Source organism: Bombus huntii, chromosome 1 (assembly GCF_024542735.1).
Source record: "Bombus huntii isolate Logan2020A chromosome 1, iyBomHunt1.1, whole genome shotgun sequence".
Taxonomy (NCBI): Eukaryota; Metazoa; Arthropoda; class Insecta; order Hymenoptera; family Apidae; genus Bombus; species Bombus huntii.
In genome coordinates, this window is record NC_066238.1 from 11,602,329 (window position 1) to 11,617,208 (window position 14,880).

The window sequence follows — 14,880 nt, forward strand, 5'->3', positions numbered from 1 at the left end:
ACATATACAGGGTCGCATAGCTGCCTCTTCAAAAGGTATATTATTAATTGTAAGGTTATTTCTAAATAATATATCAATATCTGCTCTGTATCCTTACACTTTTAATTGTGCGACGTTTATTAACGAGATCATTGAAACTACTATAACAAATGGAATATCAAAATATGTTATTTTAAGATATCAACAAATTAACAGGATTCTTCGAAAGTATACATGCCTCCCTGTAAACCTGCGCACGGATACATAGAACACAGCACGTAGTAGTATTCGTGTGCGCGACTCGAATACCAAGAGGCGTGGTTTGAATAGACGAACCTGTTCGGTACTTTGTCTCCCTCTACTAGATACAGAACCCATCGTCTTTACACACTCCCACAGAAAGCAGGCGCACTCTGGTGTCGAAACCATGGACGATGGTACGCGCCATTTTGTTTAGTGTCCGCTGGACGCGTCGTGCGTCGGGGTGTTGTGGGGTTGTTTTCATGACCGTCAATCGAGAATAAATCCGCGGCTCTTTGAGCTCGCTTACAATTTCGCGCGTACGTACTAGTGTAATCATTTGAACAGTGAAGACACGTATATATGTCTTTTGCATGATTATCGTGACGAGCAACACGAGGATACGTTTTTTGAAAGAGTCGAGGACTCTCGTGCTTATAGTGTCAGATTTAGCAGTTCCAAAGATTTCGCAAATGTATGGCGCCAGATACAACTATATGGATACTTGGTAGGGGATTGCCACTGTCGTCGTTCATCGTCGGCAGATATATTTTTTATAAAGGTAAGAAAAGAGGGGTTGCCCGAGCTTAATCAATAAAGCGTCTTCTCCATACTCTTTCTCTTCCTTTTCTCTGGTTTTCAAACACGGGAAACTTTTAGGTATCGTCGTTGTCTGAATATCCGACGCTTCATGGTTCGACGAGTTTTTCGTACCAAATGTCGTGCGCCCTGACCACGGTAGTGTCTCGCTTGTGCAAGCCGCTCGAGGAAAGTGAAAGCTCACGTTCCCGATCGTTCTGCACTGAGCACGAATCTCGTTCCGTCCGTCGCGTCGTAGTGGTGCACATTTCATGCGTCTCGTCTCAAACACTGAAGCGTCATTTGGCCCAAGTTGTCGGCACTTTGAATTGTACTCTTATTACTTCCTCAGTAAAAGCGTCCATTATTTTCGTATGAATGAGAAAAGAACGCTTTTAAAGAAAGGCGATGAATGAGAAAGGACACTCTGTGTAAAAACAAGTTTTTCGAATTAATCCGTGCATATTAAAATAAAAGGATTTTTATCTTAAATATTAATAAGGTTCGGTTTTCTTTAAGACCAGTAAAATGTTGAAAATGATGAGTACTGGTATATAAAATGAAAAACTGCCTGTTATTTATTTTTTGAGTATATTATAATTTCGGAAAAAGTTTCTTTTCTTAATATACACTATATATGCAATGCACACATGTACTTTTTGTGTTTTTGAGCCGAGTAAAGGCAATAATATCAAAGATGTTTATTCTCAATAAACATTATATAAGATATTAGTATATAAAGTTATTATTAAGTTCTGGTGACATATTTCTTTTATTACATTGTACTACGTGCCCTTGAACAGATAGGTTACACTGAATTTCATTTCACTTGTGTTTAAAAAATAAGTAGTGAAGTTCATTTTCTTGAAATATTATCAAAATATCGTCTAGTTAGAACCGCATTAAAGCAATATGTGTACCGATCACTGATGCTATAAACAGCATCGCGATCACTCAATTTATCGGGTGATTTCAACGCTAGGATGTGCACCAATACTATACATGTTACTCTAATGAAATATTTAACACGTATACATAATAAACACGTCGAATTTCATTTTTGATAGTAATGATGCAATATATAAACGATGAATTAAGACTATTTGATACATCTTCCGTACTAGATCATATAGCGCTCATTCATTTTTTATGTAATCAATAAATTTTTTAAAAATTCTAATTTATTCTAGTGATGATCTACTTAAAACATTTCATGGATATTTTTCCACGTTATCATTTCTATCGCATACATTGCATTTCGTGCGTTTCAGACAACAGCAAAACTGAAATTTCTTCCACCTCCGTCGAAGGATGCGGAGGTGTATTCGTAAAAAGATGTTAACGAATGCAATGATGGAAGCATTAATATGTATTTCATCCTTCTTTCAATGTATTAACAGAATTTGTTCGTTACGTTATACATAATAAACCATTTCTATTTCTTATCGTATTTAAGTTTTCTATCAAACTCTTCTCTTTTGTTTCGCGACCTCGATATTGGAAGTATTTTTAGATTGTTCTATAAAACTTACGATGGAACTTTTCTCAATGCAACAAAGTCACGCACACATGTATATGTAACGCACACATGTATATGTATATGTAACGAAAATATAAAGGTTTGAAGCTGACGTAATATTTTCTGTTAACTTATTAAATTTGCCGCTATAACATTAGTCATGTACACATAATTCCTTATTTTAATCTACTTTGTGATATACTGAATATATTATAATTTAATATTAACCATCCATATCGTAATGTTCACACATACCCGGAAGTTATAGCATTCTGGTCAACAAAGCGACAAATCAGGATAGACAATAAGCACCCTACTCATTACGATTCATTCTTCCCCAACTTTACTCACGAAAATAGTCTGTTCAAGAAACGTGGGGTGCAACATGTTCACTCTTTTGGAACATTGATCTGTTAACTCTAGCAAAATTTTCAGAAACCCCTTCATTTTATCATGTGAAGGTTCCAGCTCTAGAAATATATTCTGTAAATAAAATGAACATATATTCAATTTTGAAAATAAAATTATTTGAATAATCATAAAAAACCATTAATAACGTCTTTCTTTGTATTTATCCCAAATAAATATATTTGGAAGCACGAAATATCCCTCCTGCCCCCCTCCCTTCTCCCAGCAGATCTAGGTTTCGGGAGGTGGTTCCTAGTATATTAGACCTTACCTAGCACAGGTGCTGCGGATTAATCCAAGACACACCTACGAATGACTCACTATACAAAACTCTGTATCCTTTTTTTTTCTTTTCGTAGCGCGAAAGGGTTCTGTGTTTAAACCAGTATCTGATAAAGGTTTTTTGCAAAACCGGTTGGATTTTTAATTAATCCTCTTATTTTCTGTCGCATTATTTTTGCTACAAAATTGCAAAGATTTTATAATTTAAAAAAAGCAAAGATTTTTGTTGTTTCATAAGTATTAAATAAAAGGCAAGCTATATGCAGTACTCAAATTTTAAGTAAATCTTTCACTTTACCTTTCGTGCTAATATTCTGTTAGAAAGCGTGATTTCTTTAATTATCGGCTAAAAATGCAAGTATGATTAGGTTTAACCTAAAGAATCTGCACAAAAAATAAAAGCACGGTTGTTTGGTATGTGACGGCCACATACCACGCCTCTTACTAGATCGGCATTCCATTGAACCCAGCCTCCCCATGTTATGCTAAAGGTGATTTCTTATTCGTCTTTTCTCTTTTTCCTCTGGTCTTCGCTCTTGATAAAGTAACATTGCGACGAATACATTTTTTGACGATATACACGTGCATGTAACAAGCGTCAAAAATGTTCTCTTACTTAAAATAATATTAGTAAGGAAATTTACATCCATAAATTGTATTATTTATCAAATGATAAATTATATTACAGAATTGGAATACAAAACAATAAGCAACCATGCGTACTCCTGCCGGGACAGAGACACTGTCGCAACCTGAGATGTACAAATTTGAATCTCAGGAAACAGAAGCGTCATCGGGTGTCAATCAAGTAGTTTTATCACCTTCTCATCCGGAAGCGCACATATTCACTAACAGGTAAGAATGTAGTATTTTTACAGTGTCAAATATAAAACGAGTATTGCATATAATAAATTTGAAATAACACGCTTTCTTACATTAAATTACGCGCGTACAATTGCGCATGCGCATTCTTAATTATCTGTCATAGACCTTAAAATTTATATTTGAAATTAGGAGTAACTTAATTATCACAAAATATAACTTTACTGCGTGATATTAATTCTGATAATGTTTCAATTGTACATATGTATTTGTCCTATAAATGATATGTAGAATAATCGTATATTTTTCGATTGTCAAATTGTAATGCACTACAATTACGAACAACCACTTAATCGTAACATCGTCATGCATCATACTGTACATACACACATAAAAGCAAACGGTAAATGCGGCCCTCTGCCGGCTAACTTGTTAGTTTACGATATGTCTCGTGGTCGTATGCATCCTGTATAGTTTCATCGTATTTATATTTTGTTTATCGTGAAAACGTTCAATCAGTGGCATGGTTTTGTGACACTTTCTCTCAGTGTATGGGTCAAGCGTGTTATATCCATATGCTACGCGTGATACGATGGTATTTACACGATTTTTCCTTCGGAAGACACAGAACGACGATGTGGTCGTTCCAAACAACGTCGGTACGAGGAGGTGAGGACGAAGGCCAAGTCGTCGGAATGCGCTTCCGATAACGGCATAACGGCACCATCGTTGACGGCTTTGATCTTGTCCCCACACTAACACATCTATAGAAACTCATATTGTCAATCTTTTCTATTTATCAGATATATTTATGTCCTAAACATAATTCCTAATCACACGACCCATGTCATTTTTATCATTTCTATTTTTCAGTTATTAAAACATGTCTTTCTTACGCGATTTCAGTATCTTCGATATAAACACGAAAGAGTATTTTTAAATGATATAGCACAAGATACATAATACACAGAAGTAAAGTACATTGCAGATACTTACACTTATCGTATGATATTGCTTATAACAGCTACTTGACTCACGACTTATGATCACAGCTTACATGTTTGACAGGTGTATAAGTCATTTAAGGAAATCGATGCTCAGTGATTAAATGTTCCTATTAATTTCACTTACATTAGATTTCATGACGTTTTAACATGACGATTTTAATACATACACATGTCCATATTGATTGTGTATGTAACGAATCGTTTGTTATGACAATAAGACATGAAAATTTGATATGCCCAAATCTCTTTGTTGCGTTTTCCGAAATAATGTCACTTTTCTTTTGTTTGGAGTCTAAATTCTGAAATTTTTCAACACAGATATGTCAGGGACTTAAGTTTATTAATAATAGTTATAAAGCGAAAAAATATGATTATTGTTTGATTAAGATAATTTGATTAGTATAAATTAATGAGTTAATAAAGAGATTTGTTTAAATGGTACATTTTCAAAAATAATTTATATATTGACATTTTGAATAAAAATTTCATGACAATTATTTACTCTTTTATCAAAGTTATGAGTTAGTCAGTTAGTTTATATTAGAAGCTTTATTCAAAATTAAATTAATAATTTCCAAAAAAATTAATAAAGAATATTTTTACTCCTTACTAACATTTTTTCTATAGTTAATATTTCAATTCACAATATCATATATTACATTATTTTCAGTAGTTCAAAATGAGAAACTCCAGTAAAAAACAAAATTCCTGTAACTCTTGCTTGATAAAGTTTCGTAATACACATTTGCTACATATTTCATGATAGTATTTTTGCTGCATTGTAAAAAATTATATTTATCGAATAAAAATAGCAAAATAATTGAAATAATTTTGTTCTTTCATTAATATTTTAACATTTTCATATTCAGAAATTAAGTTTTTTAATGTCTTTGATTATTTATTTTAGCATGTTATGTATACAAGAAGAATTAGGTCAGTTGAGTGGAATTGCAGGAGGTCCTATTATCCCTGACCCACGTGATGCTCAATTACCTAATAACAATCATAGCAATTCAGAAAGCAATAGTAACTCTAGTGAAACTGCAACAAAATGTACTCCAGGTACTGGAACTTTAGATGCACAAAGATCAAGCTGGGTGGAAGGTATATTAGGGTGCATGCGTCCAGTTTGGACTATGCTTTCAAAAGCAGCTGTTAATGAAAAAATTAAAGGACATCAAAGTAAGTAATCACTTTTTATAGATTTAATATAGTCTTTATAACATTATTTATAGGATGAAATCAAATAATTTTAGCGGATGACTGGGAAATACCGTTTGAATCAATCAGTGAACTGCAATGGCTCGGATCTGGAGCACAGGGGGCAGTATTTAGTGGAAAATTAAATAAAGAAGTTGTAGCTGTAAAAAAGGTGCGAGAGCCGCGTGAGACTGATATACGGCACTTACGGAAGTTAAATCATCCGAATATTGTTCAATTTAAGTAAGTTTTTAGCTGTACTATAAATGCTATAAAAAATAATATAAATAATCTTTATATATTCTCAGAGGTGTTTGCACACAAGCACCATGTTACTGTATAATTATGGAGTTTTGTCCATACGGACCATTATACGACCTCCTTAGGGCTGGAGAACCAGTTCCACCTCCTAGATTAGTATCATGGTCAAAACAAATTGCTGCTGGAATGGCCTATCTTCATGCACATAAAATTATACACAGAGATCTTAAAAGCCCAAAGTATGTTATTTAATCTAATATAATTAAATTCATATATATTTTTAGGCTCAGTAAATTTTTATTTACCTCATAAAATAAGAGCATCTTTGTCTTACTATACTTACGTACTATATTTACGTGTTTATCTTCTAAATTCTATTTACAATTTCAGTGTGTTGATAGGACAAGGAGAAGTTGTCAAAATTAGCGATTTTGGAACTAGTAGAGAATGGAATGAAATTAGTACAAGAATGAGTTTCGCTGGTACAGTTGCCTGGATGGCCCCAGAAATCATCAGAAACGAGCCTTGTTCTGAGAAAGTAGATATATGGTCGTATGGTGTGGTATTATGGGAACTCTTAAGCGGAGAAATACCTTACAAAGACGTGGATTCTTCCGCAATCATTTGGGGCGTGGGCAATAATTCTCTTCATTTACCAATCCCTGCAAGCTGCCCAGAAGGTTACAGGTTACTTGTAAAACAATGTTGGGCTGCAAAACCACGTAATAGACCTTCCTTTAAACATATTGAAATTCATCTCGGAATTGCAGCAGTTGAAGTGCTATGTACAAAACCTGATGATTACTTTAAGACACAGGTAAATTGAAAACCTAAAAATAAAAATGAAACAAACCTATTTAAATATTAAAAGGTGTTTATAATTTTTATAATTACAGCAATCTTGGAAAAAAGAAATTAGAGATCATATGAAACAAATGCAGACAAATAGTTGTAGTAGTCCAAGATTTGAAGCTGATCTCATTCGACGACGTGAGGATGAATTAAGACATGCTCAAGATATTCGAGAACATTATGAACGTAAACTCGAACGTACTAATAATTTGTACTTAGAATTAAGCGCTGTTTTATTGCAGTTGGAACAGCGTGAACGAGATGTAATTAAGTAAGTAATAAATTAGAAAATTAGAATAGCTAATAGTAAGTAATTTTAATATATCTTTTTTCTCTCTTAGACGAGAACAACAAAGTGGGTATAAGCAATGTAAGAAGCGACTTGTACACCCTCTTATAAAGGCTCAAGAAAGACTTCATCGTAGACGTAACCCTCAATTTTCAACATCATCTACTCCAACAACTCCACCATCTCCAACAGACTGTCCACAAACTCCTATAAAAGCAACTATGTGTACCCAACTAAATGAATCTAATCAACCAGAGACAGTTTTAGTCCCTAATAATAGTTTCAAACAACGCAAATATAGGCATCGTAGAGTAGGATCTGGATGTGGTGTAAATTCTAGCCCACGATCGAGTCCTCATCGTGAAAGAAAAGTACGTATCTAACATGAGAATATGTACTTATTAATTAACAAAATAAAATATAATGCTGCATATCTATTTTCAGAGTACAGAAGTATGTGCACGTTTTGTTGATAATCAAACACAAACAGATATAATGGATATCAACGAAACTGATTTTAATCCTGTTGGACATACAACAACAATCTCATCAACAGAAAAACTTTCTGTAAATAGTCTTAATAAACAGTCATTAAATAAACAAACACCAGAAAGTTTAAATGGAAATTCAGTTTTATCCGAAGCTCATTATAGAATGCAATCTAGTCCTTGTTCCAGTCCTGAACCTTCAAATGAAAATCGTGCAAATGGAAATGAACGTTTAAAGGACTGTAGTGATGACGATAATCTTGAAACACTTGGTCGAAAAGTTAGCGAAATTATTAATGCTAATCGTCTTATTTCTCCTATAGATAATGGAAATTGCGATGATGTGATACAACACAGGTAAAACATATTTAATATAAATATACATATATCAATATATGGACTTCAACAATAATTAAAAGTAATAAATAATTGTTCATTTCAGAGGCAAAGAAGAACCTATAAACCTGTCCGGACATTTTTGTGGAATTATTGTTAACAATACTAATACACCTCATGAACAATCAGAAATTAAAACTCGACCTTGTTCTGAAAGTATGGATACTTTATGCGATCGTGAAGATGATGCATGTGAGGAAAGTTGGTCAGATGAAGAAGGCGAAGATCCAAGTTATACGTATAATTACTCTTTAAAAAGAAGAAGGTATTTTTTTTAGAATAATGTAAAAGTATGAAATTAATCTAATTCATATCTTAATTTAATGAATTTATTTTAAAGTATTGCAAGGCGACCAATTGGTCCTGGATGTAGATTAAGAAGATTTAAACATGCACCTGAACGCATAGAGAGAGTGTTAGCTTCTGATGAGGAAAATACTTCCGAATATTCACATCCTCCGTCCAGTCAATCCTCCACGTTAGAAAGTAATTCCGATATGCAAAGAGTATTTCGTAATATTCACTATTCTCATAAGGTGAGTCAAAATAATTCTTATTATTAATGTAATATTATTGAAAATACAGTAAAAATATATACAGTATAATACACAATATATTTTTACTTTTATTTCTATTTTTATTTAGAGGAAAGAAATAGATGATGTTTCTGATACATCAAGTCAATCGGAAACAGATGAAGTCAGTGAGATTACAATTGCATCTCAACCAGTAGTTGCAAACTTAAAAATAGAAAGTAGTGTGTAGATTAACAGGATTTTTATATCTCATTTACGATTGATATAAGTACCTAACAATCAGTGCATTTTTGTAGCGTATGCTCTCATCCTGTGTTAAATATTGTAGATATTTATCAATTTAAGGTATATGTTAGATATATATGTACATTAATTTTATGCATTATTTATCAATGAAATATTACATTAATATTATTAAGATACTAGACAGTTACTGAGAAAAGTTTATAAAAATCACATTCTAAATCTTTATTAAAATTTAAATTACTATTTTTGAAAACTATTACAAAGTTCAACAACTGAATTAATTTAATGAAATTGTTTTCTATCATTATCTATGATATGATTTATTATACGCTATAGAAAATGAACATAAATCAATAACTATTTTTTCTAAGAAAAATATAAAATATAGATTGCTGATATTTTCAACAGAATCGAAAATTTACACAAACATGTGTATAAACATGTTATATAGTATTATTTGTAAATACATGCACCTCATGCTCGCGTCTGAAAGAGAAAAAATCATTACTTAAAATTCATTCCATTATGTTTTATATTTTTTTTTTATAGTTCCTTTTAGTAAATGTAGAATTCTCAACTAATCAATTATGAACTTATTATCAATTATGTATTGCATTTATTTCATATCATTAATAAAAAATATTCAGTTAGACTCAAATCAATCATTCCTACGATGAATGCAAAATCAGTTATGGATAATTGCATTCACTTGTACGTATAGATGAAATTCACCATAATGTAGAAATCAATTTTAAAAATCAATAAACTCATATATTATTTGGTAGTTTACAAAGAGTTATTGTATATAAATACAATAAAATAAAAGTAAATATTGCATTAGAAAAATATACTTTTGAAAGTGATTTAGAAAATATGTAATGGAATGACAATTACTAAATAAATTTTAAAACATAAGTGCCTGTGGCAATTTTCATAAAGTACACCAAATAGTGATTATTGAAATAAAATAACAAAATCTAATTAATGTGCAATAAACAGCAATTAAGCTTGCAACTGAAAATAGGATCACATCAGTACAATAATTTTTCGATTCAATAAATATTCTGCTATTCCGATAAAATCAAATTATAAATAACATGAGGTATTGCTCGAGGGCTATTTTACTGTAACAAAGTCATTAAATATTTTTGATGCATTAAAACTTTTACCAATAATCTTACTACAGATTTCATTAATGTACTATATGTAATAAATTTTATTGTTTCATTTTTCAATTAATAAATGAAAACAATCTAATTTAATGACTATGTTAGAAAACTAGTGTAAGTAGTATTATGATATAGTCAAAACAATGCAGGTTGTCTGAGTTTCAAACTGAAACTCAATAATAGTGTTGGACTGTATGTAAAAGTCATATACTCATTCTCTCAAATTAATAACAATAAATATCGTAATTACACATGCAAAACTAAACGACATCGTTAAGTCAATTGTCCAAAGTACTGTCTGCATCCATCTATTGTACCTGCTTTGAAACTCAAATTGCCTTAATGACAATTACTATACTATTGTAAATATAGACAATACAACATAAACTTAAGAAAATAGTAGCTAAGGTATGATATAACATTTTCATGTGCTCATTTGGACGAAGTAATTAATAAGATATATAAAGATGTACTTTATGATAATCATACATATTGTATCTATTATATTTATGCGAGTAGTTGCATAAATTGTTCCTTCTTGTGCAGTGGCAGCTAAACTGACTAGTTCTATTATTCTTTAATAATAGAAGCAGTACACAAAATTTGTGTTATAAACAAATAAAGTTGATTTACAATAATTGGTATATGCAATTTAATTACAAACCTTAATAACATTGTAAACTTATTAGATAATTTGATTTTGTTAAAATAAAACTATTTTTATATAAATTATAAAGTATTAATTATTTATATATGCATTAACATTTGAAAACAAAATATATATATGATCTGAAATCTTTATTTAAGTAAAAAGCAAATGTTGTAAAGAAAAATGATGCTATGTGGTAGTATGTTACTTTACATGTAAGTATATATATATTAACTTATCAAAATACAATAAATATTTGCACAGCCTATTTTTAACAACAAAGTATACATATTATTATGGTAGAAAAACCTTACTAGCAATAAAAGTTGCTATACATACAAACAACGTAATATTTTAATTATTATATATATTTAACATAATTTGAAATAAATTTCTTTCTGTATAACACTGTTTCAATATCCATTCAACATAAAATAGCGATCTGAATCTTGTTCACATTTATCAAATTAATGATTATGTTTTTTATTCTATTATATTATTGAACATGTGAAAGTTCTAATCACTTAGATCATCATATTGAAATTTCTATATTTTATAGCTCTACTTAATTACAAGATTTAATACATTACATATGTACAGTTTACTTGAGGACAAACATTAAATGTGGACATCAAATTTTTATTACATATAATAAAACTAAATTTATTTACACTTTCTGGTAGATATTCAGTCTATTTTAATAAATATAGTGAATATTTGAGTATTATATTAACTGTCATGAAAAATGAATAACTTGAGATTATATGTCAAATAAATAAAAATTAAAACATGTTTATGAAGAATTATAGTTTCAAACATTTTCTACTTTTATAAAGTTGTTCATTAGTAATAGAATAAAAAATAATACTTAATATACTAGAGCTTACAAATTTACCAATAAAATGAATTGTGCAGAAATTCTGCAGTGGATTTATACAATGATGAAGCACTTTGTCTTAATCCAGTCAATAATGATACAACTCCCTCTTTCTCATCTTCTTGTTCATCTTCTTCAGGTAAGTAGTCTGGCATGTCTTCAGTATCACCATTATTTCCAGTATGAATCTTATGATTAAATATATTGTTAATAAAAAAATCATAACTCATTTTAATCCTAAAATTTAGAAATTTTGCTCTGTACAAATATTTACCAATTTAACGAGATACTCTTGATTGAATTTATTTCGTGTCACCAATCTTGCTTCCATATTCTCAGAATTTTTTTGGATAGCTTCTGCAATTTGTTTGGCAGTAACATAACTTAAAGTACGCATTGTAACACGCTGATGTTCTACATCAACTACCAGAGAAACTAGTCCATTGATTCTTATTAATATTGCCTCCAACTCTGCACGAGTTTCCTATTTCATATGCATATATAATTTTTATGAAATAATAAATACATAAAATTAAAACATACATACTATCTGTATGTATTTACCGGTAATAAGCCTTGAACATGTAATACAATCACATGAGTCTTTAACTTTTTAGGCTCTATAACTCTTTTACATCTGCTACGTAAATTATATATTGGTGGTTTCATTCTTTCTATGTCATCTTTTATACATTGTGCTCGTTTAGATATCTTTGGTTTATCTACATTGTACTTATTTATAATTGCGTCCAAGGCTTCACGAACTCCAAAAGTAGAGGTTATGTGTACATAATTATCCACGTTTTTAACAAATAACTCCAAAATATCTAAACTCAAATTAACAATCTCAAAATCGGGTACTTCTAAGACATACGCTACATACGACAAAACTGTTTTATCCTAAAATCAGTAATCCTTGTTATAAAAATAAAGTATAAACAAATTTTGAAAAATTTCCTACCTTCAAAATCGTATCATGATTTGCAAAATCATTTGCCAATTTTTTATATGTTTCGAGGGTAACTTTCAATTCTTTCGGATCCAGAGATTCGTCCACGTCCATTATCTAAAAGTGTAATGTTGACATTAGTTTATTCTTAAACTAATATTGTCATAATAAAAAGAAGTTCAATATTACTACTTATGATTATCTCCCTGGGTTAACATTGATAGGCATTCAAAAATAAGCAGATCTTTAAAAATATTTTTATTTCTTGAATAATTATCGAATGGAACACAAACTTCGTAGTAGTAGAACGCGTTTACCTAACTTGCTAACTGATATGACAAATTTCAGGGAATAGATTTTGAATCTTTTACTAAGTAAATTTCATAGGTCTACAGTTAAATTACATTCTACATATTGTTAAATGAAAAATAATTTCGTTTCCAATTCATTCGCAATTTTTCAACAGACTATATTATTCTTTAAAAAACATAACGTAATCGACATAACATAAAGTTTCAATTGAAAGGATTTAAATATAATTTTCATATATAACAAACAATATGTATACTTTGTATAGTAGTAAAATTGTTTTTTTTATTCTTATAAAAAAAATAAACTAAAGTACATACATTTAATGTATGCATAAATTCTATATGCAGTTGCTACGTATATATGTATAAAAGTTGTGTATAGATAATCATGTATTTGCATATATGCATATAATACACATATATGATGTTTCGAATAGATGTATCAGTTTTACCCTACGTAGTAATAACAGTACATTCATGTTACAACCAGCTGCTGCCAGATTATTTCGATGACGCGCATATTATAGGACAGTAGCGAAACTAGTGTCTATATGACGTACTAAAATAAGATGGCCGATATTCATTCTACCAGCTACCAACAGCATAACACCCGTATTACCTTTCTAATGAACTTCTTTCTTACTTTACGCAACCAAATATTTTGAACATTCACTAGTGTCATTCTAAGTACTGGTAGAAAGAAATTGATGTAGTTATACGATATCGAACAACATATTGAAGATAATAGGGAAGTTAAATTAAATAGTACGTAAAGTAACAAAGTATATCTGACGTATTTTCAAATATACACGTATAGGTGATTATTCGTAAAGAGTGCTAGTGTAAAGTGCATATTGATTGTCAAAACAATGGAATACGTATTGATAAAAGACATACGGCCGGGTCAAAAAAACATTAATGTAGTGTTTATTGTTCTGGAAGTTGGTCATCCTACCATTACCAAAGAAAACCGCGAAGTTCGAACGTTTAAAGTGGCAGACAGTACAGCATGCATGAATGTTTCAATTTGGGACGAACCTGGACAACTTTTAGTACCAGGGGATATTGTAAGATTAACAAAAGGTTATGCTTCTGTTTGGAGACAATGCTTAACTTTGTATTCTGGAAAAAATGGAGACATACAAAAAATTGGTGAATTTTGTATGGTAATAAATGAACAGTTAAACATGAGTGAACCAAATCCTGCTTTAGCGCAACAAATGATTAACCAAAGTGGTTCTGGTCCACCTGGTAGCAATGTTAACAATACTATTACAAATAATGGAAATGCAAATAATATCACTGGCCAACCTGGAAGGCAACCATTGGTATGTTGTGCAATATATTCATTGCTTTTAATTAGATATTAATAATAGATTTATTTCTAATTTTACAAAGAGTGTAGCTACTTTTAGTGCTTCTATTAATATTAGTATTAATTTATTTTATCATAGACAATTCAAAGTAATTCAACAACACCTGCTAGTGGTACTTCTGGTAGTTCAACAACAACAAAGAGTGGAAACAATAATAATAATAGCACTGGTGGAAATAGTGGTAATACTTCAGGACTTCCAGGGGGATCTGCAAGATATTCTGGTGATTCAACAACAAAAACATCTGTTGCAACAAAAACTAATTCTCGTGGTCGTGGGGGGTACAGAAATGGTGGACGCAGTGATCGTAGATAACATATAAATAAAAAGTGGTTAATTATATATGTGTAATAAAAATATGCAATTGGTTATATAATATTTAGGATAACTGTAATATACTGTTTTTTTAATAATCCTGTATATGTGTATTCATGAATTAATGTAT

At 30.6% G+C, this 14,880-nt stretch overlaps 3 protein-coding genes and 1 long non-coding RNA gene across 8 annotated transcripts; 2 read left to right on the forward strand and 2 right to left on the reverse strand.

The window, feature by feature from the left end:
- The first annotated feature begins 415 nt into the window (after positions 1–415).
- LOC126864958 (mitogen-activated protein kinase kinase kinase 12) lies at positions 416–9,285 on the forward strand. 2 transcript variants are annotated; one of them, XM_050616912.1, is made up of 12 exons: positions 416–781; positions 3,696–3,862; positions 5,744–6,018; positions 6,093–6,279; positions 6,345–6,536; positions 6,688–7,114; positions 7,194–7,420; positions 7,491–7,809; positions 7,883–8,283; positions 8,369–8,587; positions 8,663–8,858; positions 8,968–9,285. In XM_050616912.1, exons 2-12 carry the CDS (start codon positions 3,723–3,725, stop codon positions 9,085–9,087), a joined length of 2,703 nt encoding a protein of 900 aa, XP_050472869.1. In that variant the 5' UTR covers positions 416–781; positions 3,696–3,722; the 3' UTR covers positions 9,088–9,285. The 2 variants fall into 2 exon arrangements, with proteins under 2 accessions (XP_050472869.1, XP_050472878.1); XM_050616921.1 differs by lacking the exons at positions 416–781; positions 3,696–3,862 and adding an exon at positions 3,905–4,498.
- LOC126865101 (uncharacterized) lies at positions 880–3,689 on the reverse strand. The gene is made up of 3 exons (XR_007689438.1): positions 3,306–3,689; positions 2,997–3,185; positions 880–2,800 (listed from the first exon to the last, which is right to left on the reverse strand). It is a non-coding gene; the product is annotated as an uncharacterized LOC126865101 (long non-coding RNA).
- Positions 9,286–11,451: 2,166 nt separating the features above from the next.
- LOC126865062 (uncharacterized) lies at positions 11,452–14,621 on the reverse strand. 4 transcript variants are annotated; one of them, XM_050617170.1, is made up of 5 exons: positions 14,539–14,621; positions 12,761–12,865; positions 12,364–12,699; positions 12,074–12,283; positions 11,452–11,987 (listed from the first exon to the last, which is right to left on the reverse strand). In XM_050617170.1, exons 2-5 carry the CDS (start codon positions 12,860–12,862, stop codon positions 11,814–11,816), a joined length of 822 nt encoding a protein of 273 aa, XP_050473127.1. In that variant the 5' UTR covers positions 12,863–12,865; positions 14,539–14,621; the 3' UTR covers positions 11,452–11,813. The 4 variants fall into 4 exon arrangements, with proteins under 4 accessions (XP_050473127.1, XP_050473100.1, XP_050473118.1 ...); XM_050617143.1 differs by lacking the exon at positions 14,539–14,621 and adding an exon at positions 13,378–13,537; XM_050617161.1 differs by lacking the exon at positions 14,539–14,621 and adding an exon at positions 12,941–13,230.
- On the forward strand, positions 13,629–14,853 carry LOC126865079 (SOSS complex subunit B homolog). Its single transcript, XM_050617184.1, has 2 exons — positions 13,629–14,387; positions 14,514–14,853. The coding sequence occupies exons 1-2, from the start codon at positions 13,929–13,931 to the stop codon at positions 14,748–14,750; spliced, it is 696 nt and encodes a 231-aa protein (XP_050473141.1). The 5' UTR covers positions 13,629–13,928; the 3' UTR covers positions 14,751–14,853.
- Positions 14,854–14,880: the final 27 nt, after the last annotated feature.

What these genes read in the sequence shown, in the direction of transcription:
- LOC126864958 (XM_050616912.1), top strand. Translation starts at nt 3,723, where the DNA reads ATGCGTACTCCTGCCGGGACAGAGACACTGTCGCAACCTGAGATGTAC. An exon ending in GATGATGTGATACAACACAG is followed by an intron (nt 8,284 to 8,368) that starts GTAAAACATATT and finishes TGTTCATTTCAG; the next exon opens with AGGCAAAGAAGAACCTATAA. An exon ending in ATATTCACTATTCTCATAAG is followed by an intron (nt 8,859 to 8,967) that starts GTGAGTCAAAAT and finishes ATTTTTATTTAG; the next exon opens with AGGAAAGAAATAGATGATGT.
- LOC126865062 (XM_050617143.1), bottom strand. An exon ending in ATGTTCAAGGCTTATTACCG is followed by an intron (nt 12,284 to 12,363) that starts GTAAATACATAC and finishes CATATGAAATAG; the next exon opens with GAAACTCGTGCAGAGTTGGA. An exon ending in AAGAGTATCTCGTTAAATTG is followed by an intron (nt 11,988 to 12,073) that starts GTAAATATTTGT and finishes TTTAATCATAAG; the next exon opens with ATTCATACTGGAAATAATGG.
- LOC126865079 (XM_050617184.1), top strand. Translation starts at nt 13,929, where the DNA reads ATGGAATACGTATTGATAAAAGACATACGGCCGGGTCAAAAAAACATT. An exon ending in AACCTGGAAGGCAACCATTG is followed by an intron (nt 14,388 to 14,513) that starts GTATGTTGTGCA and finishes ATTTTATCATAG; the next exon opens with ACAATTCAAAGTAATTCAAC.